Raw genomic sequence first — 26,843 nt, 5'->3', positions numbered from 1 at the left:
TCATGTACGGGTATCAGATTTTTGTTTCTTATGTAACTGTATTTACAGAAGAGAGTATTACAATTGCACTAAAGGGAAACCTATTAATGGTGTGAAATGTGTATGCAAATGTCCATTCTCCTAAAGAAAAAGTTTTAATTGTGTACAGTATAGAAGTATGCTATGAGTAGCTTAGGCACATTATTGCTAAATGTACTTCTGTTGTAAAGCAGCGGAAATGTGTGCACTGCTGAGGACTGAAGAGACAGATCTCTATACATTCCATTCAAACAGTATTACGAGGTTCATTTGAACATATACACGCCTTAATCTCATGGGAAAACTTTTTATATTTTCTTTCTTTATTTGTTTTTTGTAAAGAAATTTTGTAACCAAAGGAAAATAAAGAATATATGTTGAGTTTCTTTGCAAAGACTATTTTTTTATTATGAAACATATTGTAATAGCTTACTTTAAATATATATATATATATATACTCACTAAATTTAGGGACACTTCGGCGAGGAGACTAGGTAGTAAAGTAGCAATTATGCATAAAACACTGAACCATAATCTTCACATACAAAAACAAAATATAATAAAATACTCAGAAAGACACAGATAATGGCACACTTCCTATTTCATATTCTAGGGCAAATTTGTACAAGTGGTCCTTCTTCCTTAGTGCTGTTAGAGCATGGAGTGATTTACCTGAATTAGCCAAGAAAAACGACTTATAAAAGTCACTAAATTAACATATATGCTTAGATTGACACTTGAAATAGCGTAGGACGTAATTATCTTCTCTGAAGTAACGTCTGTAATTAATAAGACAAGAACTAGTTTAAATTTTTTGTTTTAAAGATGTCGGTGGTTTGGAAATTCTGCTCTTTGAAGCTCTATATTGCACAGTATGGCTAGTTTGTAATTGTTTCTTTAACTTACCAGGATGGTGACTGTGTGTATGCTTTAATTGGAGGTATCATGTGGCCAGCACAACGACCAACCACCTCCACCGTTACTTTTCCCCAACTAAAGTCAGCTACTCATTAGAGTTGAGTGGACTCAGAGGCGCCCAAAGAAACCGAAATGAAAAATACCAGGATTCGAAACCAGGATGACCGGTACGGAAGCCCAGCTCTGTACCACTCAGCCACAGCGCCTCCATTATATCAATAAACTTGTTATTTATTATAATAGAAACAACAAACAAAACATCATATTTAGATATTGATTTATTTTTGAAAAAAAAAATGTTCGATACATATACTCTGAACATTTATAAACATTATTAAAATGAAAAAAAAAAATTTGTTTTACCATTGAAGATTTTGAAATAACACTATAGTCTACTTAACAGATTTCATTTTTAAATTGATTTTACAGTGCTAATATAAGTGGACTAACACTGTTACGTTACATGGCTATAAAAACTTGCCATTTATTGATAAACCTCCATATTAGGAAAATGTCCAAAACTATTATTTTTTTTAAAAAGATTTTATACATTGTTATGTATTGAACATTTTTAAAAAAGTGTTTAGATATATTTCTTAATCTAAAAAAAAAGGGATCATAGACGCCCATTGACGTTAAGAATATATTACTCTTGAAAATAATCTTTTAATTAATCATTTTAGTCATTGTATCTTATCTTGTTAAAGATTGGTTTTGGTGGCTGATTCAGGCAACCCATTCCATGCTCTAATAGCACTATGGAAGAAGGAACACTTGTCCAATATGAGATACAAAAAAAAAAATATTTCTTGGGGTAAAAACAGTAATGAATTAACAAAGCAAAAACAGTAACAACACAATATTTAGATTCAATTGTGTAGAGAGCTCTAAAGAGTAGCATATTTGTCACTAATTCTAGAGATGTAAACTACACCTTCCTGTATATACTTCTAGGTTAGATGCTGCTAAATATACCTGTTTTAATGAAACAAAGCAACAAGTATTAATATAATAATATATAATAGTTATATCTTTTAATCAAATGAAATATGAGATATCAACAGTGGCGTACCTGGGGTGGGGGGAAAGGGGGATCCAAATTCGAAAGCCCCCACCCACCGGGGGCCTCCACTTGAGCGGGTCCTGAAATTATTATTTTTTTCCATGAAATATTACGCCACTGCCAACAAATCTTGCTATTGACGTGGAGTCAAAAAATACTAGACAGCATTGATCTAGAGCAGGGGTTCTCAACCTGTGGGTCGCAACCCCCTTGTTGGTCGGTTGACGATTGGCCAGGGGTCGCCTAAGACCATCGAAACTGTAGATGGTTATTGTCTATTCTTCTATTGCTGTATGTGTGTGTTGTGGGGGGGGGGGGGGGGTCGCGGCAGAGTGGTGGATTGTAAAAAGGGGTCGCCGAGTTGAAAAGGCTGAGAACCGCTGATCTAGAGGATATTATAGATGACCTTTGCTGCACAGAAAGCAGTCAATATGAATTGAGAGTTGCCACACGTGAATTATCTCGCCAATAAGAAACGGGTATTATTCATTACAAGAGTCTTAAATGTTTATTTTTTGTTAATTTTAATTATGAACTGAACAAATGAGAACTTAGACCGATATATTTATTAAGTACATTATCTCTTGTCATGAGGTTAAATGTCAAAATGTAGGGGCCCCTTGAAAAGGGTCGCATAAAGCATGATAAAGGGCACCCTGAATGCCACTCTAGTACGTATTAAATTGCTAAACGTTTCTTTTCTCTTATTATCTTATATAATACAGACGTTACTTCAAAAAAGAAGATGATTACGTCCTACGCGTCATGCATTTAGTCATGTAGGCTTAAATTCTGCCAAGTCACTGGTTTTCCTGGCTAGCTCAGGCAACCCATTCTATTCTCTAATAGCACTAGGGAAGAAGGAGTATTTGTACAAATTTGTCCTAGCATATGGGACGAGGAATGTGCCTTTATCTTTGTGTCTTTTATAGTATTCTCTTATAAAAGTGGCTCTATGAGCGTCGTGTTTAAAAAAAAAATCTTTTACAGACTCTACATTGTAGGTCCTACATAGTCCTAATACTAATTTAACACATTTTCCGAAATAATGTCATAGCCTACATCCGTAGACAGTGCTACTAGCAGGCTTTATCCTTTTTAGGGCCCACACGCTTAGCAATTTAAAAGCAACATAATGCCTATATTTCTTATAAGGATATAAAGCACGCGTAAGCCTACAGTTATCGATACATTATTAAACTTTACAATGATTTTGATGACTGGTAGGCCAATAATTGGAGGCCCATCGTATGATATAGAGGGTATCTGACGTGTCCATGGCACTCAGTACACTGAGGTTCTGTCAAACCTAGCATGTGAAGTCAGGACTTGGCGGCCTGTGCGTAACGTCACAAAACTAGACTAATCGGACAGAAAGGCAAGTACCAGCACAGTGCTGTGGAGTACTCAAGAGCAGGACAAGACACACAGAAAGTCTCTGGTCATCCACTGCACCCAAACTTGTCCCCGGACGTCTTGACCAAATCTTGCTTCCGGAAAAGGACGGGCTTTAGGGCGAGAGAGTGAGGTCGACGTGTTGCGCGAATCCTCCTCACGTTAATCCAAATTCCAGCGCAAGTCACTTGTCACCCCCCCCCCCCAACCAAAAACTAAGTGGTCATCATCGAACCACGATGGACGAACTATATATATATGATATACAATTTATGGTCCGGAGTGTATAAACATGCCTGGGACGATTTTGACACCCAGTCCGCCCTTGTCCGCTACCTATAAGATGCTTCAAGTCGCATGTGTCTCATATAGCCTCTGAAAAGCAGTTCAACTGACTGATATTGGGACTGTTTCACTGACAGCAAGGGGAGTAACTGGCGCCTTAGCACGTAGGGTTTCGGGCAGGAGAGCTCGTTAGCCTTGGCTGGCTACCCACTTAAAAGAATAAAAACTATGAATTCAAGCCTCTGCAAAGGTTTCCGGAGTCGATCCAAAGAAAAATCAGGAGCCGGCGAACCTTAGGCAGCATGCAGGCCATAGTGTTGCACCCTGACAAAACCTGCGCCGCTGATCCAATGACATATAGGCTGCGTGGAGAGGGGGGAACTGCTGTGTGGGCGACATCGTGCCGACTATGGCTAATACACAGGCTTTCATCTCCTTTCTAAGAGATGATCCATGGTCGTTTCACTATTGAAGGAGGCCATAACAATAACAATCCAGAGATGTAGTCAAGTTGCTTACCCAGCTTGGATATCAAGACTAATGTCCTTAAGTTCCATCACAGCCGAGACATTGTTTTTCTAGTTCTGGGATGTTCCTTCAGAATTGAAGATATCTCAATTCCTAGTCCAAGCCTCCCGGAGGCAGCGGGTAGGGTTTTAACCCTGGACCGACCATAGTTAAGTCCGTGTAAATACTCACAGCATGCAAGTGACATACATTGCCATTGTGACTAGGTAACATTCTGTACTTTTTCAATTTCGAAAGTATAATTTAAGGTTATTTTTATAATAAGGGGATTTTGTTTTTAAAAAGGTGGAAGAGTAAGTAAATTTAAAAAATTGAGATTTTAATCTAAATTATAAATAATAAAAGAACTTTCTAAAAAGTAAGCAAAAACTTACAGTAATCACTGTGATAGACGAGTTCCACCACTGCAGTTTTGGATCAAGGTAGTTTCGTGGATGGTTTAATAGTAGTTGATGTTTGTTTAGTGGTAGTTGATGTTGTTGTAGGTTTAGTGGTAGTTGATGTTTGTTTAGTTGTAGTTGATGTTGGTTTAGTGGTAGTTGATGTTGTTGTAGGATTAGTGGTAGTTGATGTTGGTTTAGTGGTAGTTGATGTTGTTGTAGGATTAGTGGTAGTTGATGTTGGTTTAGTGGTAGTTGATGTTGTTGTAGGATTAGTGGTAGTTGATGTTTGTTTAGTTGTAGTTGATGTTTGTTTAGTTGTAGTTGATGTTGTTGTAGGTTTAGTTGTAGTTGATGTTGTTGTAGGTTTAGTTGTAGTTGATGTTGGTTTAGTGGTAGTTGATGTTGTTGTAGGATTAGTGGTAGGTGATGTTGTTGTAGGTTTAGTGGTAGTTGATGTTGTTGTAGGTTTAGTGGTAGTTGATGTTGTTGTAGGTTTAGTGGTAGTTGATGTTGTTGTAGGTTTAGTGGTAGTTGATGTTGTTGTAGGTTTAGTGGTAGTTGATGTTGTTGTAGGTTTAGTGGTAGTTGATGTTGATGTTTGTTTAGTAGTAGTTGATGTTGTTGTAGGTTTAGTGGTAGTTGATGTTGTTGTAGGTTTAGTGGTAGTTGATGTCGTAGGTTTAGTAGTGGTTGGTGTTGTAGTTGTTATTGACACTGGTGTAGTAACTTGCTGAACTGGTACGCAGAAGCCCTGCAAACAAATCTAAAAAGAATACAAGAAATTTTTTAGCAACATATGAAGAACAGACGCAAAACAGATTTAGTTGTAGTTGGTGTTGTTCAATATTGAGTAAGGGACATAACCTCTACATTATCGAGAAATAAAGTTATAATTGCGTAGTTCTTTCCCTTAGATAAGCTTTTAATTATTTTATTTTTTTTACATTTTATTATTATTCGTGTTTTTAATATGTTTATGCCAATTGTTGTTTTTTTAAATCATTAATACAAAATGTCTACACTTACCATGTTGGTCCCACATGAAGTATACGCCAATGGCCTCACTAAAGTGATGATATATTCGCCTAGAGGTGAGAAGCACCACATGGCACTGCACAGTCTGGCTTGTTCCTCGGCTGATCCCTGACACCAAAAGAGTTGGATATAATGACTCACTTTTAATTAGTTCATATCACGTTTTATTTTAATAACTAGGCATGGTGGCTGAGATGAAACTCGCTTGTTTTCCGAACCTAGAGGTCTCGGGTTCCAGTCACGGTGAAGACTGGGGTTTTGATTTTCGGGATTTTTAGGGCGCCCCGAGTCCACCCAGCGTGAATGGTTATTTTGGAAATGTAAAGGTACTACTACGGAGGCGCGGTGGCTGAGCGCCCCGAGTCCACCCAGCATGAATGGTTATTTTGGAAATGTAAAGGTACTACTACGGAGGCGCGGTGGCTGAGCGGTAAAGCGTTTGGTTTCCAAACCGGGGGTCCCGGGTTCGAATCCTGGTGAAGACTGGGGTTTTAATTTTCGGTATCTTTGGGCGCCTCTGAGTCCACCCAGCCCTAAAGGGTACCTGACATTAATACGTGTGTTGTGTTTCACGTGAACACACAGACCTAACTGTCACCTGCATATCTTGCCACACCTGATGCAGACAAAGCCGTTTTGCACCGGTGTCTATTTAATTTTGTTTTCACCGTCTGCACCTGTCTTGTCTTTGCGTCTCAAATGTGTGTTCGCGATCTTCGTGAGAGTTTTCCAGACGTCTCTTTGAGAATCTGTTCGATGCGAGCTACTCTTCTTCACGCAAACAAGCTGTCAGCCAGTGGCCAAGTTAGATTCTCTTTTAGCCGTCTACGTCAGCCATCAGTAGTGGATTTTCTCTAGGTCTCAAATGTGTATCTCGCGACCTTTGAAACTAATATCCTGCTGTCTCGTTAGGAAGTCAGGTGCTCTCTTCTATGTCAGTTCAGGACAGAAGACTCAAAAGTAAAGTAGCAATTATACATAAAACACTGAACCATAATCTTCAAATACAAAAACAAATAAAATACTCTGAAAGACACAAAGATAAAGCCACATTCCTTGTTCCATATGCTAGGACAAATTTGTACAAAAGCTCCTTCTTCCCTAGTGCTATTAGAGTATGGAATGGGTTGCCTGAACCAGCCAGGAAAACCAGAGACTTGGCAGAATTTAAGTCATTGGTTAATATGCATGACTAAATGCATGACGCGTAGGACGTGATCATCTTCTTTTTTTGAAGAAACGTCTGTATTATATAAGATAAAGCAAGTTGGCGCCTAATATGGTCTTCAAAGCATTTTCCGTGGGGGATGGGAGGGCGCACCTCTGATATATATATATATATATATATATATATATATATATATATATATATATAGCTCCTCCTTCTCATTTCCTATGGACTCGAAGATGACTGTAAAGTCCAATCCTCGCTTTAAAAAGCCGGCCGCATACGTGGCATGGGCGGGCTTGGTCAGTTGCAGACAGGCCTGCTTCTTTCTCTCAGCTTTTTGTTGGTTCGTCGCTCTTTCACCCTGCCCACTCTTCTAGCTTTGAATCTTGAGACTCCGAGACTCACAGCTTCACAAATGCACTAAATATGAACTCAGTCAATGCTTCATTCAAACTGACGGCTCTTCTATTTATAACACAATCCAAGTGAAACGTGTTATTGAAGATGTATGGACTGCTAATAATTTGAATTAAATGGTGATTTCAAAAGGTTTACTGCACCGATATGCACTGACAGTCACTGAGTCACCGCCGTCCTCCTCCCAGTGGCAACATAACAGTATGCTTAGCTTTTATTGTATTTTTTGGTAGAGATATACACTACAGTGAAGACTTACTGCATAATAGGAACTTCGAGGATAGTTCAGGGCGAGTCGACATTGGTCATCTTTACTAAGAACTTCCCCTGCTCTTTGGCCAACTATAGGTGCAGGCAGCATATCAACATTGGAAGTGTACTCAGGGCGCGTGCAGTTCTTTCTGATTTATGAACAAAAACAACAACCAAAAAACCTAATCAACAGAGTGGTTGAATAAAGTAGCCTAGCAGTCAAAAAATGATTTTTAAAAAAATTTTCACATTTGAATAAAAAATAATTAGGGCCTATATTAGAGGCTAGCATTACCCACCGGCTACGCCCGTTGATTTGGTCCCAGGCTAAATATTATTTATTTTTTTCCAAGGACCGTCTTCTTTTTTTTTCTTACTTATAACAATAATAATAATAACAAGAACCACAAGCAAACGCCATCCATATATTCCTTTGATCAACGAATTCTAGTATCTATTACGTTGAATCGGACTGCCCCGTAAATTCTAGTATCTATTATGCTTAGTGGGACTGGCCTGTAAATTCTAGTATCTATTATTCTTAGCGAGACTGGCCCGTAAATTCTAGTATAACTTCTCTCCCTTTCGCGGCATCAACTCTCCACCTTAAAAAAACAGTCCTAGTTATATTATCTATGATATTTTTTGGTCTGTGCCCTTTTCTCTTATTATATCCTGTAAATATAATGCCCACATCATTCCTTGCCACTTTTAAGCTGTCTTGGCAGTGGCGTAGCAAGGTATTTGGGGGTCGGGGGGGGGGGCTTGACCTCTTAGGGGCCCCTGCATTTTGACATTCGACATCATGAGATAATGGAGTAATATTTAATGTGAGAACAAATTTCGGACAGTCATTTTGGGGTAACCCTTCAAGTTGGGGCCCGGGGGATTTTTGATATTTGGATCCCCCCTCCCCTCACCCTAGATGATACGCCACTGCGTCTTGGGCTACAACTCGACGACGACATACATGCTGTAAACGTTTTGTAAAATGTTTTACATATTTCGGATGTTCCTTCAGAGTTAAAGATAATTTACTTCCTTGTCCAAACCTCCCGCAGGAAGACTGGGCAGGGTTTGAACCCGGGACTATCGATAAGTCCCAACGACAGTACGGTGCGCAAACCGCACGACCATGACACCACTTAATTGGACTAACGAACATGTAAAACATTAAACTTTAGTAACAACAAACATAACAGCCTATACCGAACTCTATAGTGATCGACCAACAAAGTATAACAGCGAATTTCAATTTCAAAATGAAATAAAGTCTTAGATGTTTAAGAAATCGTTAACAAGACGCAAAGATAAAGGCACACTCCTCGTCCCATATGCTAGGACAAATTTGTACAAACGCTCCTTCTTCCCTAGTGCTATTAGAGCATGGAATGGGTTGCCTGAGCTAGCCAGGAAAACCAGTGACTTGGCAGAATTTAAGTCATTGGTTAATATGCATGACTAAATGCATGACGCGTAGGACGTAATCATCTTCATTTTTGAAGTAACGTCTGTATTATATACGATAAGATAAGATAACATTATCACAAAAGTAGGCCTACAACTCACGATGCCAGGTAGGACTTGAATTTACTAATAGAACAGTTTGAGAACTTCCAAGGCTTTCCTTCGTTGCCTGGTTGCACACCAATAGCTGTCCGGTCTGTCATGATGTACTGGTCAGCGTCGTCACAAAGACCTTCTGTCAGAGAATCATGAGCTGCTGAGATGCTGGAGAGGAAATAGGAATAGTCACGTGAATAAAAAAAATTAATAATTTCTTCATTAGAGAGTTACAGCTATGGCGGAAAACATATTTTTGATCCGGTGTACAGAATAAAGTGGCGATAAACTATGCTTCTTAAAAATGATATGATAATTTTTGTGCACTTTTATAGCACCGCAGAATCAAATTATCGTAATACTTTCGTTTGTAGTTGGCAACATCGAAGTTAAATTTAGCGCCCTTGACATTGTTTAGTTTATAGTATACATCTCCAAATCGCTCTGTAAATCTTAATGTTTTTAAATTCAAATGTAAATGCAACAGATAAGATTTTCATTTCTCAATGAAATTTGTTACTAGTAACGCCCTGGATTGCAAATGGTATACACAACAAGTAGAAAGAAGGGTGAAAGTGCAACAGTCCCTGGAGATTGTTTTAGTGTTTGTTTGTTGTACATGTTTCGGATGTTCCTTCAGAGTTGAAGATAGTTTACTTCCTAGTCCAAACCTCCCGCAGGACGACGGGAGATGGGAGCGGGCAGGATTTGAACCCTCGACCATCGATAAATCCAAACGACAGTCCAGCGAGCAAACCGCACGACCAGGCAGCCATTACAGATGCCCACCAACCTGTAACAGCAGCTGTGTATCCAGGATTGGCCTCTTTAGTCACACGAGAGGTTGCAAAGGAAAACAATCTCGAGACGTAAAATACCACAGAAAATTAAGGCGTTACTAGTAAACAATTTGAGAAACACTGCTGTAAAGATTTTTTTATTTTTTTTTAAAGACTGACCTGTGACCCAGCTCATGAGCGGCAATCTGAGCTGTCATTCCACTAAATTCGTTCTTGATTACAGAAACACCTAGAGATGTGCAGGCTGCAGCAACAAAGGCGACCCCTGGCACACTGCTGTCTCTCCTGCAAGGGAAATAACAAATGTTAGTTATTACTTTAGTTTTCTTTTGCATTTGGTTAAAGGCTTTATAAATACTTTACCAACAATTCTCGTTCTAATGTGAAAAAAAAAGGATTTTAATATTTAAGCAATATTATCTCTACAGATTGGAGGCACAGTGGTTGAGTGGTAAAGCGCTTGGCTACTGAACCTGATGTCCTGGGTTCGAATCCTATTAAAGACTGTGCTTTTTTATTTCGTGATCTTTAGGGCGACTCTGAGTCCACTTAGCTCTAATGGGTACCTGAAATTTGTTAGGGTTGGTCATTGTGCTGGCCACATGATACCCTCTTTAACCGTGGGCCACAGAAACAGACGACCTCTACATCATCTGCCCTAAAGATCGCTACTTCGCTGGGTCTGAAAGGGGACCTTAATCTCTACAGAATATTGTATTGAAGCAGTTTGATACAATTATTGATGTGGAGTTCTTAACCCTTAAAGTGCTGAGCTGTTTTACAATGAGTGCATACAAAAAAGAATTACAATTCTGATGTTTAGAGGCTAATCTACCACGCGCATTTAAAGGGTTAAATGTTAATCAAGGTTAAAGTCCTCATAATATATATATATATATGAGTCTGTTTGGTGTATGATTAACCCTTAAAGTGCTGAATTGTTTTACAATGAGTGCATACACAATTCTGATGTTTAGAGACTGAACTACCACACGCGTTTTAAGGGTTAAAGGCACCTAGTTGAGAACTTTGCTGTTCGCGTTATAGAAAGTAGGATACCAGTAATTGTGTATCAGATTGACAACTGAAGAGCTCAATCAGTCATTTACGTTTTTTAGTTCCAGGAGTAGGAGCTGAGATTAAAAAAAAACATTATTTGCCACAATAAAGGAACTATTTTTTGAATCCAAAGCAATATAAGATTTTTCAAATTTAGATTAAAGATTAAAAAAAATGTAAGATTAAGATCCTATTATGTCAAACAATGTTTTTCTTATTTTAACTTGATACTTTTTTATTAGAATCAATTTCACTAGTAGGAAGTAATAGTTTACAATTATATTTTGAGTGTAATTAACATTATTGTGTATGTATGTCTGTGTGTGACATTTACCCCGTCCCTCCATTTTATTGTCCCGCCCCTTCTATGTGAATTGCACGCAAAAAAAAAACAAAAAAACTAAGTATGAGTTATTTCCCTTATGTGTGACATTGCTCGAGACCGCTCGTTCTAGCAGGCCTCAGCTCTGACCTGCAACGTCGTGACCTATGGGCAGTGGAGACCTATTGCTGGTTGCCACGTTGTACAGACCTGTGACGAGGCCGCCCACATGTTCTGACGTTGCAGGTCAGTGCTCAGGCCTTCTATGACCTTTGGTCTCGCGTTGCTTTGCCCCTTCATTGTGTTGGCCTGCTTTTTCATTTTATTTTCCCGCCACTTCTTTAAATTGCCCCGCCCCTTCTTTATTCGGGAGTGGGGTTGTCTACGAAGATCTGATTTATGAATTTGTGAACATGTACTATTTACATTATATTTTTACCAAATTATTAAATTTTTACTATTTTAACTGTGGATAGACCTTGATTTTAATGATTTAACTGTATAGAATTAAGCCCTTGTTATGTAGAGAGAGAGAGAGAGTAGTCCTTAAGGGAATGCAGGCACGACATGGCCTAAAATTGTGCCGATGTGCCTAAAACCAAAACCAAACCAAACCGCCCCTTCTATTGCCACGCCCCTTCTATTGCCAAGCCCCTTCTATTAACACGCCCCTTCTATGTGGAAGTCTTATCATTTTTAGAAAAGAAAAAAAAAACAGAAATGCGTGACGTTACCCTGTAAACAGCATGTAGTGGTCACTCAGAGGGAGGTCCGCTTGAAGCTGAACCCAGGGGACTAGAGCATCGAGGCCGGAACCGGCGATAAACTGACCATTGGTGGTGATGTTGGCAATGAAGGCATCAGCTGCAGTAGTCTGCAAAAAAAAAAAAAGTATATGATAAAAACTTATCCGTACAAGATAGTTGCATAACATAATACAACCCCCTTTACAAAAGTTATAGATAGGTCTCAAAACTATATTTACACGTTCATAGATTTACAATATTTAGATTTTTAGATATGCATATTTTAACATATGTTTTGCACACCGCCATCTGATTTAGCGCAGAAGGTGTGCTCCTAGCTCCTGCACTGTTAGAGACTCGACTTGAAAGGAATGTTGACATTGTAGTAACAAAAGAGTTCAGCCCATAGACATAAATAAATATAGACTGGAAGTAGGAAGTTATTTTTATTTGGGGGGAGTCAATATGTTTTATGTACTATATCTATGTGAAAAAAAAATGGCGGCGATTGAGCTATAAATTCTAGGACTAACATTTCAGCCAATATATACCTTTGATCTTTAGTTTTGAAAAGTGCAAAACTGCCATATTCCCAATATTTTGTCTTTCTTTTATAATCATAGACATAGGCAAATATATATAGGTTTGTGATGTGGATCTACAAACTTATCTTTTCCCAAATATTTCCGATAATAATTTGTTCTTTATCGTCCAGTCTATATATATATGTCTATGGTTCAGCCCATAGACATAAATAAATATAGACTGGCCGAAGGAAGTAACTTCATGTAACTTGAAAACATGTATATCTATTGTATTCGGATTTCCGAATTATGAAAAATTGCATGATCTTCATTCTTAGAGATTAAACAAAACTATACTGCCTCCTTATTTACAATATATATAGGTGTGTGGTTCAGCCTAAGTCGATGGGGCTGTGCTAAAGGCAGTCATTATCATTACGTAAAAAGTTCGCCTTTCAGACTGCGGCAGACGATATGTAAAGGTCATCTTTTTCTGTGGATCATTGTTAACGAGGGTGTCATGAATCTAGCACAACGACCAACATTCTTTACGTTTCCCCAGGAACCTCTTAAAGCTGGGTGCCATAAAGATCCCGAAATAAAATTTTCAGTCTTCACCAGGATTTGAACCCGGGACCCCCGGTGCAGAAGCCAAGCGCTTTACCACTCAGCCACACGGTTGTTTTTTTTACTTTTAATTACTTTTTTTTTTTAACATTTATAATACACAAAAATCCACTGCAGGGCACAATAAAAAAAAAGATAAAACTTACCGTCAATATTTTGAGAATGGTTACTGAAGTGGTAATTGAGATATCTGGGTCAGTGATAGACTCGTACATAGCTTTGAGCTGAGAAAAGAAACAAACCAGAACATAAAAAACAATTTGTTGTAATTAAATAATTTCTTGGTAATGATCTCAGTGATTCTTGATGACATTATCTTCATGTATTATCCTTATTGTTTTCTCGAGCACAATATGGACGTCAAGTGAAGGGAAGGTGCATAAGAGCGCAAGTGAATAAGAGCACATCATGGGCGTCAAGTGAAGGGAAGGTGCATAAGAGCGCAAGTGAATAAGAGCACATCATTGGCGTCAAGAGAATAAGAGCACATCATTGGCGTCAAGAGAATAAGAGCACATCATGGGCGTCAAGTGAAGGAGGGCACATCAGAGCGCAAGTGAATAAGAGCACGTCAGAGTTGGATGACAAATGATGGAATAAAGACGAAGGAAGACACATCAGGGGTGTTAATTGAGGGAGGTCAAATCAGGGGTGTGAAGTAAATTAGGGCACATCCAGGGCGTCAGGTAAAGTAGGGCAAACCCAGGGCGTCAGGTGAAGTAGGGCACACACAGGACGTCAAGTGAAGTAGGGCACACCCAGGGCGTCAGGTAAAGTAGGGCACACCCAGGGCGTCAGATGAAGTAGGGCGCACCCTGGGCGTCAGATGAAGTAGGGCGCACCCTGGGCGTCAGGTAAAGTAGGGCACACCCAGGGCGTCAGATGAAGTAGGGCACACAGAGGGCGTCAGATGAAGTAGGGCACCTCCTTGGCGTCAGGTGAAGTAGGGGACACCCTGGGCGTCAGGTAAAGTAGGGCACACCCAGGGCGTCAGATGAAGTAGGGCGCACCCTGGGCGTCAGGTAAAGTAGGGCACACCCAGTGCGTCAGATGAAGTAGGGCACACCCAGGGCGTCAGATGAAGTAGGGCACACACAGGGCGTCAGATGAAGTAGGGCACACACAGGGCGTCAGATGAAGTAGGGCACACCCAGGGCGTCAGATGAAGTAGGGCACACCCTGGGCGTCAGGGGAAGTAATAATAAATAAATGAATCCTACAGCATGACAAAAGAAGAACTGGAACCTCGGATCTCTTTTCTTGACAGTTTTTAGTGCCTACCTAAAGGCTAGGCAGCCATTTTTAAATTGAGGATCTTTATCATTCTGTGTTTTTTTCCCCCCACAATCTGTGTTTACACCTTGTCTTCATTTTCTTTGTTTTTTATTTTCACAATATTCAAGGTCATAATATCCAACTAGGAAAACATTTTTAAAATACTGTTACGAATCTCACTATCCAGGCTCTCTGCAAACTGCACCATACACCACCAACTTAAAGAACTTGACAAGTCAGGGCTCCAAAATAACGTAAAGGTTTAATGTCCATTATTAACAGCCAATACTGTACAATTGGCAGCACGTAGAACAGTACAAATAGCTCTGCGATAACAAATATCTCTCCGATAACACCGTTCCGCCGTATCAAGTCTTGCACTGGCCTCTCCGTCTCGTTCCGGGCTTGCACTGGGTTCAACAGTTCGGGACTGACTTCACACACTTGGGCTCGTTGTGTCGGACTCGATCACAGACCAAGATCAAGACGCCGTTCGTCTCAACTGTACTTGACAGTACTCCGCACTGAACCGTCGTAATGCTCCGTACAGAACCACACCGTTGAACTGTGCTGTAGTCGACCGTGTTCTGAACTCCTGTCGTGAACCCCCTTTCTGAACCGTCTTGACTGCGACACCTCCGCTCTTTATATAGGGTCCCTACTGGCCTTCTAGAACCGGACAGAACGCCGCTCGACGTTTCTTGGTGGTCAGATGACTACAACTCTCGTGACGCTAATGAGCTCTGTTCACGACGGCGATTCTTCCCGAACCCTCTTGTTGACACTCGTTTCGGCCGATCTTCGTAACTCGTCACGGTTGACCGCTCGTCTAGCGCTGACCTGGGGCGATTTGCGTCGGCTGACTACACTCACACCACTACCCCCATCTGTGCCACCACCAGGTTTATAACAATACTTTTTTTAAAATAAATACCTCGTTTATGCAGCTCAGAGTGGTTTGGAAGGGAAGAAAGGAACATGTTTTACCCCGATTCTTCTTCCCCCCCCCCTCTCCCGGGAGAAAAAAAATCCTGGTTAAGCGAATGAATAAATCTACTACACTTTATAATATTCTAATGATAGGCCTTTAGATCTAGTGTTAGAAGAAGAATCGCAAAATGTTCACGAACATTAATTTATTTAACTCTTGAATGAATACGGAAATACCCGAAGACCGAAGACGTAGAGTCCATTCAGGATAAATGTTTTTCTCTTTCTATGAAAGTAGACTAAGACAAACAAAAAGGCGTTTAGACTAAGGCAAAACTTACAGCGTCAGCAACAGATGTGTACCAAAGTCTCATTCTGATCAAAGCGTCAGTCTGTCCATACAGTGCAACAAACCTGTGGAGGCAACAGTAGGAAACAAGTGAAACATATTACTGATCAAAGCGTCAGTCTGTCCATACAGTGCAACAAACCTGTGGAGGCAACAGTAGGAAACAAGTGAAACATATTACTGATCAAAGCGTCAGTATGTCCATACAGTGCAACAAACCTGTGGAGGCAACTGTAGGAAACAAGTGAAACATATTACTGATCAAAGCGTCAGTCTGTCCATACAGTGCAACAAACCTGTGGAGGCAACTGTAGGAAACAAGTGAAACATATTACTGATCAAAGCGTCAGTCTGTCCATACAGTGCAACAAACCTGTGGAGGCAACAGTAGGAAACAAGTGAAACATATTACTGATCAAAGCGTCAGTATGTCCATACAGTGCAACAAACCTGTGGAGGCAACAGTAGGAAACAAGTGAAACATATTACTGATCAAAGCGTCAGTCTGTCCATACAGTGCAACAAACCTGTGGAGGCAACAGTAGGAAACAAGTGAAACATATTACTGATCAAAGCGTCAGTCTGTCCATACAGTGCAACAAACCTGTGGAGGCAACTGTAGGAAACAAGTGAAACATATTACTGATCAAAGCGTCAGTCTGTCCATACAGTGCAACAAACCTGTGGAGGCAACAGTAGGAAACAAGTGAAACATATTACTGATCAAAGCGTCAGTATGTCCATACAGTGCAACAAACCTGTGGAGGCAACAGTAGGAAACAAGTGAAACATATTACTGATCAAAGCGTCAGTCTGTCCATACAGTGCAACAAACCTGTGGAGGCAACTGTAGGAAACAAGTGAAACATATTACTGATCAAAGCGTCAGTATGTCCATACAGTGCAACAAACCTGTGGAGGCAACAGTAGGAAACAAGTGAAACATATTACTGATCAAAGCGTCAGTCTGTCCATACAGTGCAACAAACCTGTGGAGGCAACAGTAGGAAACAAGTGAAACATATTACTGATCAAAGCGTCAGTCTGTCCATACAGTGCAACAAACCTGTGGAGGCAACAGTAGGAAACAAGTGAAACATATTACTGATCAAAGCGTCAGTATGTCCATACAGTGCAACAAACCTGTGGAGGCAACAGTAGGAAACAAGTGAAACATATTACTGATCAAAGCGTCAGTCTGTCCATACAGTGCAACAAACCTGTGGAGGCAACTGTAGGAAACAAGTCAAACATAATAGAGCTTCAAAACTTTTGGAAATCCGGTAAATATTTTTACAACTGTTTTTAATGTAACAAGCAAAGCAACAAATAATGAAAATCCAAAAGCTGTGTCTCCAGTGTGCCCATGACTGGCTCAGGATGTTAGCTTATGTGTGGCTCATGATTTTAGCTTATGTGTGGCTCAGGATGTTAGCGCATGTGTGGCTCTCGTGATGGCTCAGGATGTTAGCTTATGCGTGGACCTCGTGATGGCTCAGGATGTTAGCTTATGTGTGGCTCTCGTGATGGCTCAGGATGTTAGCTTATGTCTGGCTCTCATGATGGCTCAGGATGTTAGCTTATGTCTGGCTCTCGTGATGGCTCAGGATGTTAGCTTATGTGTGGCTCTCATGATGGCTCAGGATGTTAGCTTATGTGTGGCTCTCATGATGGCTCAGGATGTTAGCTTATATGTGGCTCTCATGATGGCTCAGGATGTTAGCTTATGCGTGGCTCTCGTGATGGCTCAGGATGTTAGCTTATGTCTGGCTCTCGTGATGGCTCAGGATGTTAGTTTATGTCTGGCTCTCGTGATGGCTCAGGATGTTAGCTTATGTGTGGCTCTCATGATGGCTCAGGATGTTAGCTTATATCTGGCTCTCGTGATGGCTCAGGATGTTAGCTTATGTGTGGCTCTCATGATGGCTCAGGATGTTAGCTTATGTGTGGCTCTCATGATGGCTCAGGATGTTAGCTTATGTGTGGACCTCTTGATGGCTCAGGATGTTAGCTTATGCGTGGCTCTCGTGATGGCTCAGGATGTTAGCTTATGTGTGGCTCTCATGATGGCTCAGGATGTTAGCTTATGTGTGGACCTCGTGATGGCTCAGGATGTTAGCTTATGCGTGGCTCTCGTGATGGCTCAGGATGTTAGCTTATGTGTGGACCTCTTGATGGCTCAGGATGTTAGCTTATGCGTGGCTCTCGTGATGGCTCAGGATGTTAGCTTATGCGTGGCTCTCGTGATGGCTCAGGATGTTAGCTTATGCGTGGCTCTCATGATGGCTCAGGATGTTAGCTTATGCGTGGCTCTCGTGATGGCTCAGGATGTTAGCTTATGCGTGGCTCTCGTGATGGCTCAGGATGTTAGCTTATGTGTGGACCTCGTGATGGCTCAGGATGTTAGCTTATGTGTGGCTCTCATGATGGCTCAGGATGTTAGCTTATGTGTGGACCTCGTGATGGCTCAGGATGTTAGCTTATGTGTGGCTCTCGTGATGGCTCAGGATGTTAGCTTATGTGTGGACCTCGTGATGGCGCAGGATGTTTGTTCCTGTCTGAGCCCTATCCGAATACATATTTAGTTGGTGCCCAAGTTACGTTTCCCCTATCAATAAACATAAACTTACTTTTGGTAATCTACATAGTCCACAATGAAAGCTACTTCAATGACATGTCTATTGGCGGCACGCCTCTGTCTGTGACCCGGATGTCGATACAATTTCTTGGAGAAGATCAGTTCAGGTCTTTCTGGAATTACGAGAATGAGAAACACTTTTCGTTTGTTTGTTTTAATCAAATTCAAAGGATAAACACGTATAGGCTGCTACTTCATCCGCCACTGTTAAAACCGACCCTACTATCTTATCTTATCTTATCTTATAGATTACTGATATTCCTTTAAAAAAAAATAATATTTAGGCCTACGTATTGTGTGGATTCTGGAGTTAATGTCAAGTATATTAATTGGAGACTTTAATTATGCTAACTCGGTGGTTTTCCTGACTGATTCAGGCAATCCGTTTCATGCTTTATGAAAAAGGAGTACGTGTACGGATTTGTCCTAGCATATGGAATAAGGGAGGTCAGTGGCTGAGTAGTAAAACGCTTGGCTTCCACACCGGGGGGTCCCGGGTTCGAATCCTGTGAAAGACTGGGATTTTTAATTTTGGGATCTTTTGGGCGCCTCTGAGTCCATCCAGCTCTAAAGGGTAGCTGACATTAGTTGAGGAAAAGTAAAGGCGGTTGGTCGTTGTGCTGGCCACATGGCATCCTCGTTAACCGTGGGCCATAGAAACAGATAACCTTTACATCATCTGATCTATAGATTGGAAGATCTGAACTGGGGACTTTACGGGCTAAGAAATGCGCTTCTAATATGGAATACTACAGTGGGAGTCATTCATTCACCTTTCTTGTCGAGGATGGCGTCACTGCCGTACTGTATAGTAGAAGAGTCAAGGCGGCGGATCGCTTGATGCTTTTGTGACCTTTTACTAGCTGCCTCCTGCTGCAGTGGTTCGAGGCTCCAAGAAGCATCAGACTCGGAGAAAGTTCCTTTCTGGAAACAATACGAAACGTTGAAAAGGCTTAGGGCATTGAGCAATGTTTGTTTAAATTTGCAAAGAATTTTGAAAACAAAAGCCTGATTGAAATGAACAATAACATCGAAAGTATTCTACTCACCAAACTGTAACTTCCATTGTTTCTATGAACTATGAACGTTGACCCGTGGGCAGCATCTGTGTAGACAGCCGAGTCCTTAAAAATTAAATTAAAATTATGGCTTTTATATAGCGCTAATTACATGTTTTGGTCCAATCTCAGTTGTGGATCAGTGGGGGGGTGGGGGGGGGAGGGGTATCTAGGAGAAGGTATTTCCGTGATGCCTTTAGGCGCTCAGTAAACACAACTCTGCCCGAATTGGGTGTCGAACCTCGAGCCCCCTTAGCCTCTCGACCACGCTTCCCAACAAATATGAACATATTTTATTCCCAACTCGTCATTGAAGTTAGTTCGGTCTGTAACGCAATGAATAAATTACCGCATTGAAAGGCAGTTGGTCGTAGTGGTGGCTCTAGTTAACTTTCGATACCATTTGTGCTATGGACAAGCTGTAAAAAGGAACTTATTGTATTTCTTATGATTATTACATAGGCTAATTGTTAGGAAGAAGTGACTTGGTGGTAGAACACTAGAATCTTGAGTAAATTGTGCGGAATCGGAGATATACAAACAAAAAAACTACAACATAATTAATTTTTTTTTCAAACAAAGCTTATCTAAGGGGAAGAATCACAAACCACTGACATATATCTCAATGCATCAGGAATTAACTCCCTATTTTCTATATAAAACAAATTAATAATTACCACCTTATTGGTTAATTTTTGATTAATTCGTGAATTATCATCAACTATGAATAATTAAGCAAAAATTTATCTTCATCTGAAAATGGGAAGTGGAAGATAAACGTGTACAAAACGTCAAAATGGGAATAACTCAAAATATAGAGCCAAATCTCTCAATAAGAAGCATTTATTTCCATTTTCGAAATCAAACAAAATAATTACCAATGATTATTTAACTAACTGGTTACTTTATAATTAAGGTTATTTAATTAGTTTTTTTTTACTGATTCATTTTTTAGTACAAGAAATAATTGTGTAAAGTATCAACCTGATCCTAGAATGAGTGTGGGAGCTATAACACAGACAAAATCGTACCAGACAGACAGAGTTGATATAGGCCCCTAAGCTATGTATTAACATTTTTCTGTTTACACTTAGCATCTTTCAAAATAATGACATCCGTTTTGGCAAGTTCAAACGCTTGGTCATTGTACTGTTCACGTAATGCCCTCATACGTATTAAACCTGTCCCAAGCATAGGTTGATCTTTAAAAATGTATTATCTATTATTTGCTTTATTGTCTGCGCAGTTTGTAGTTGGCAGGATGCTTACCTCAGGAACTTTGTTGGCTTGCAGAGTTGTCTCAACATCGTCTGTAACCACGGGCAACAAGTTTGACTTAGTCAGTCTCAGGACAACAGATTTGCCCTGCAGTGTCATCTGAAAAATGATCTCATCAGGCATAACTGGGGAGGGAGTGGCATCTCTTCTGGCCCTGTGTCTGCTGCTAAAAGTCTCTGACATTAAGCTAACTGACACTTCTTGGCCTGCCATTAAAAAAAAAACAACAACAACATAAGATCTAGTTCTTAAGACAGAAAATAAAAAAAAAACAGTTTTAACGCTAGGACAGATTGTGCAAGGACAGTGATGCCCAAAATACGCCCCCCCCCCCTCCCCGGGCCGGCGTTGTTCCATTCGGCCCGTCGGCACAAATTGTAGAAAATGCACTCTCCATAAAAAAAAGTTTGAAAAAAAAATTTCCTACGTTAGGGTAAATGAATTGGTACCGATAACGAGCCAACATAGTTCTTTTATTAAGATAGAGTGGCTCTTTTCAAAGAACATAACATTAAACAGCTTTGAGAATCAAACACATAAATAAATAAGGCATTCTTGGTTTCAATACAATTGTTAGATTACACATAGAGTGGAGGATTGATGAGAACATTTACCAAAAAGAAACAAGAAAATAATTCGGCCGTAAGACAAGCTACTGAGTTGGTCGCATTGTAAGCAGAGACACAAAGCCATTTCTTCCAGAGCTGAGGCCCATATTTTCTCGCTGTCCATAGCTTTCTTGGTCACCCATCCCGAAAGTCATTCTCTACGGGGCAACTCGCTTCTGGCTTAAGAAAAACTAGTCGCCCCCACCTCCGCTACGTGAATGTGATAAAAAGGGATTTAAAATCCTTGAACATTGATACTGAATACATAGCCCTAGACCGCACTAGTTGGAGAGAGACGGTGACCAAGAAAGCGAGAAAACATGGGCCTCAGCTCTTGAAAAAAAAAGCGTGCCACACGGAAAATGGCCAGCTCTTCTACCATCAAAGCGAAAGCCACATTGACCTGCAACATATGTGGACAGGAGTGTCTCTCTGAAATAGGGCTCCACAGCCACATGAAAAAGTGTTCGAGATGAACCATTGTCTCTCTATGACTGAAGGAGGCCATTATAAAGTCTATTGATGACTCGGGATCAGCATACTGGGCGTATTTGGTTAATACAGCTAATTACAAATAAAAGAAACATTTCTTACTAAATGCTGCTACATTACACTCTAAGGCGTGTAGACACAGCAACAACAGGAATATACTCGACATTGTCACTAGAGATATCTTAGCACAGCTCTAGAGCTATTATTGCATGGACACGATGCCAGATAATCATCAACACTCAAAGAAATGGACAGGACGAATAGAGATGAGAGAATTATATAGTGTCAGGCATGTGACAGACTTATATACTATTACCAGACCCTTGTCTCTACGTGTTTGTATCAATATTAACACACGATGGAATTGTACCGTGCAGACATGCCTATGGTTATTCATTGACATTGTTTGACTGTTACGTTTTAATCATACAGGTAACCTATACAATATTTTTTTTTAAATTCAACCTTTAGGACAACTAGAGTTACGATATCATTTCCTTGTCATAAGACACTCTATTTGGTCTTTCACGTAGTTTGGAAGTAGAATAAATAGCCCCCTGTCTTTGGATGAGAGTTCAAGATTGTAGAGTGAGGATATCTTCCACTGACACGTCCGTTGGTACTCAGGAGACAATAGTGGGGGGGGGGGGGGTCCTCTCTTCCACTTTAAAATATACAGGGAAGTGTTTCATCAGACGGAGTATAGCGTTGTTCTTACTTGAACTGGAAACGACCAGAAGGATTTGACCAAAAACTGGTTTAAAATAGTTTCGCACTTTCTGAATTCAATAGTTCAAATTTACATACTTTTACAATATTATACGCACGCACAGTTTCATGCAAACAATGTTGACTGAAATTGAAACTGGAATAAGCCAACCAATAGAATGTAGGCTTTCTTTGTCAATATTGGAAATTAAAAAAAATAAACTAAACAATGTCAAGGACCCTAAAATGAACGTCATTGCTGCCAACTAAATGAAAGAGAAAAAAAAGAGGAATCTCATAACAGTATCTCAATGCGGAGCAGTTGATCTTCATATGAAGTCTAGATTATTACTACTAGGTAGTGGCCCGTTGGTTTTCAGTTAAGTTTTAATGTTTATGCTATATGTTGTATCTGTTCTATTTAAGTGCATGTTTTTGGTGTTATTTAGAAACGAGTCCTTGTAATCACAACAAATTTCCATAAGGATCAATAAAGCAGTCTTAGTCTTAATCTTAGTTCACAGAGTGAAATTCTAACTCTTCCTCTAACTAAACTGATTCTACTGAAATTATTTTGTGCTAAAAATGGGAGAGTTTATAACAGTTGGTTCTGCAGTGCTAAACAGTGCACATTTTAAATTATATAACTTTAAAAACAAAATGTGCTGCCAAATATAAAAAAACAACAACATAAAAATACATTACAAAAAAAAACAACAACAACATAAAAATACATTACAAAAAAAAAACAACAACAACATAAAAATACATTACAAAAAAAAAACAACAACAACATAAAAATACATTACAAAAAAACAACAACAACAACAAAAAAACAAAGCTTATACGATGTGCAATTGTATCAATTAGTTTGGATCAATCATGTAATTATTAAATTTGTAATAGATCTAGACCAACAACAATAAATCTGTGTGATTTATACTATTTTTACCAATTGTTTTTTGTTTAGCGCTATTACATGCGTTTAGCTTTCTCAGCCTAGCGCTTATCTGGACCAGTTGGGAAAATTGGGAAAGAATTAAAGGAATATCTGGGTGGATTTTACCGTAATTGTTTTTTTAGAAGCATTTACAAAAAACAAAAAAAAAATGTGTGTGTGTGTGTGTGGGGGGGGGGAAACGACCTGAATTCGAACTCGTTGCGCATGCCTCCTCAGACCGACGCGATAACCACTCTGCTAGTAAAGTACTTATGACTAAAGAAGATTGTATAGTTATATATTGTCTGTTTAAATTTAGAGTGGCGACCTATAAAGGGGACTACATCAGCTAATACCACCACTTCAGTCAAGTACAATTTCTTTTCCTTGTTCGATATACCAAACACAATAATAAATTTACCAAAAGTTAATTAACTAATTGTTTTATTTTTTCTATTGATTCTTGTGTTGTCAGGTTAAAGAAATAATTATTCAAAAATTTCAGCTTGATCCGAAATCGGGTGTCGTAGAAATAACGTGTACGAACTTTTTACCAGACAGACAGACAGACAGACAGACAAAGTGAGTTGATATAAGCTTTGTAATAAAAACAAAAGCAGCACATCAACTTCAGATACCAGGGCTGCAGTATGACTGCTTTCTTTACACATTCTGTGCCAGTGTTCTGAAAAGCTTTTCTTTGAGCTTCAAATGAATGTCGCGCGCCTTCATGGGTGTTCTCCGAATAACCAAGTTCCGCTGGAGGCCGGCGTGGACGGAATAGAATCACTAATTACCATTGGACAGATGCGCTGAGTCGGACACTTATGCCAAAGGCGATTTTTATTTTCAAACATACCCCCCCCCTCCTCTCCTACCTTTTACAAACGCAAGCACTGATGTCCTTTGTAGTACACAGTTATATTACGGTCTTGTACTCCCCACACACACTATACAAAGCCGTGGTTCTCAAACTGTGGTACGTGGACTCGCAGGGGTCCGCGAGACGCTAAAAAGGCAGCTTATCTAATCGGATAATTTGAATAATAATCAACTCGTCCATCACTACTGTTTCATTTGTCTATTGCGTACTATTCTATGACGACCTAAACTGGCCTAAACCAAAGATTTGAAGACATTCTTTATTTGGATATTCCCGACTGGGTATTGAAGTTATTGTAACCTTTTGAGCGTGGACAAACTCAGATCCTAATCACAGATGAATCCATTGTAATACAGGAGCAGCTTATTGAAATATCCGCAAACGAGGGTCGAGGAACTTAGACCAATGTTTAACAAGAATTTCAAGAATTCTGGTTACTAAAATAGATTGTTAGTTTGTTTGTTTTACATGTTTCGGATGTTCCTTTCGAGTTGAAGATAGTTTACTTCCTAGTCCAAACCTCCCGCAGGACGACGGGGGATGGGAGCGGGCAGGGTTTGAACCCTCGACCGTCGATAAATCTGAACGACAGTCCAGCGCGCAAACCGCACGATCAGGCAGCCAGATTACAGAGGCGCGGTGGCTGAGCGGTAAAGCGGTAAAGTCCAGGGTTCGAATTCTGGTGAAGACTGGGATTTTTAATTTCGGGATCTTTGGCGCCACTGAGTCCACCCAGCTCTAATGGGTACCTGACATTAGTTGGGGGAAAGTAAAGGCGGTTGGTCGTTGTGCTGGCCACAGGACATCGTGGGCAACAGAAACAGATGACTTTTACATGATCTGCCCAATACATCGCAAGGTCTGAAAGGGGAACTTTACTTACTTTAAAATAGATTATAATTTTATATCCTACATTATAGGTACAGAAGCTGTTGACTGTTTTACCGTCTTCTAATTTGGTAGAACTCGGATTCGTTGTTGTAAAAAAGCTCATAGCAAATTTTAAAAAAAAAACGACTAGAAATGTGGGCTCGTGTAGATTTATAGCTGCTCTTTACAAACTTTGAGCCGGAGATCAACACACGCAACAAATGTTTTCCAAGTAATTGATTCTGTCAAATTTTATTTCAAACAAAAGTCACAATTTTAATAAACCCTCATTTAACTAAATGTTTTTTTTTTTTTTTCAACATTTGTAATTATATCTATATACTTTGCGTTTATGTAGCTTTTTCACTTAGGGCAAGTTTTGACTATATAAAGGGATTAAAGGCTCAAGGGAGTTATGAGAACCACAGAAACAATGTATATATATTTAAAGTCCTATCCTTATCCCTTTCATCTCATCCATCTCTTGACTTTCGTCGTAAGGGGGTGCTGTGACAGTTGGCGTAATAGAATCCCTCCATTTTCTCCCAGTCAGCGGATGTTCTTAGCAGGAAATCAAGACATAGGCCGGTCCATTCTTTTAACTTGCCCACCACTGCCCATGCCCATTTAGACTGATACTTTCATTCGTTTTGACTAAAAAAAAAGTCTGAAAAAAAGGCATAGTTCTATTGCCTGGCCGTTTAGTATGCACTCTGGACTATAGTCTTGATAGTTCTCTGCTATACTCATTATGCTCATCGGGAGAATTGGACGCGGATGTATTAATCTTCCATTTTGTACATCTAAAACCTTTTGTTTCTGTTTTTTATCGCACCTTTCCCGTTAATGACAAGGTTACAAAGACAGTTTGTGTGGAAACACAAACTGAAAAACGGCCCCCGAAGTGGTCACCCAGGCAAGTAAAAAGGCAGGTTTCAATATTTTCGGAAAGAACATCAGAATTAAATTCGATCAAAGACAAATGCCAGAGAAGAATGGAGAAAGTAGGTTGACAGATCTTGTGTGGTGCCCCAGCGGTCCAGCAAACCAAAGGATAGGTGAAAGTGAATGTGAAGTTAAATGTGAACCTGGCCTAACTGAATATCGAATTGATATAATTTCATTGTAAATGGTCAATCTCTATTTCCTCAAAAAAAAAAAAAAAAACATTTACTAAAAAAAATAATAACATTTTACCTTTATTTAAGTGTTCCATAGCTAGACTGCAATGCGCCAGTTCACGAGATAATATGAAAAAAATAGTTATTAATTGTTGTTTTAAATTCTTATCTTATCTTATATAATACAGACGTTACTTCAAAAAAGAAGATGATTACGTCCTACGCGTCATGCATTTAGTCATGCATATTAACCAATGACTTAAATTCTGCCAAGTCACTGGTTTCCCTGGCTAGCTCAGGCAACCCATTCCATGCTCTAATAGCACTAGGGAAGAAGGAGTATTTGTACAAATTTGTCCTAGCATATGGGACGAGGAATGTGCCTTTATCTTTGTGTCTTTCAGAGTATTTTATTAAAAATTATGTCCAACTTATATGCATACTAAATAGATTTTTTTCTCTTTAAAAAGTAAACTTTTTTTTTTTCGTGTAAAGTATGAATTTACTTAACTTAGCAATACAAATGTAAAAAAAATATATTTTTTTTTACAAAAAATCTACATCCGTTTGCATAAATGTGTTAAAAA

The 26,843-nt window shown here is 39.6% G+C and overlaps 1 protein-coding gene across 1 annotated transcript; it reads right to left on the bottom strand.

The window, feature by feature from the left end:
- Nucleotides 1-1,276: 1,276 nt before the first annotated feature.
- Nucleotides 1,277-21,995, bottom strand: LOC106055902 (serine-rich adhesin for platelets-like). Its single transcript, XM_056015598.1, has 15 exons — nt 21,837-21,995; nt 20,626-20,840; nt 19,348-19,422; nt 19,072-19,222; nt 18,291-18,411; nt 15,653-15,725; nt 13,253-13,330; nt 11,944-12,083; nt 9,988-10,113; nt 9,035-9,196; nt 7,473-7,614; nt 5,617-5,733; nt 5,029-5,353; nt 4,582-4,692; nt 1,277-1,911 (listed from the first exon to the last, which is right to left on the bottom strand). Exons 1-14 carry the CDS (start codon nt 21,898-21,900, stop codon nt 4,625-4,627), a joined length of 1,857 nt encoding a protein of 618 aa, XP_055871573.1. The 5' UTR covers nt 21,901-21,995; the 3' UTR covers nt 1,277-1,911; nt 4,582-4,624.
- Between the last annotated feature and the right edge of the window lie 4,848 nt (nt 21,996-26,843).

This window comes from Biomphalaria glabrata, chromosome 17 (assembly GCF_947242115.1).
Source record: "Biomphalaria glabrata chromosome 17, xgBioGlab47.1, whole genome shotgun sequence".
NCBI lineage: Eukaryota > Metazoa > Mollusca > Gastropoda > Planorbidae > Biomphalaria > Biomphalaria glabrata.
Note: the sequence above shows the minus strand (reverse complement) of the source record. Positions and strands in the feature narration are given on the sequence as shown.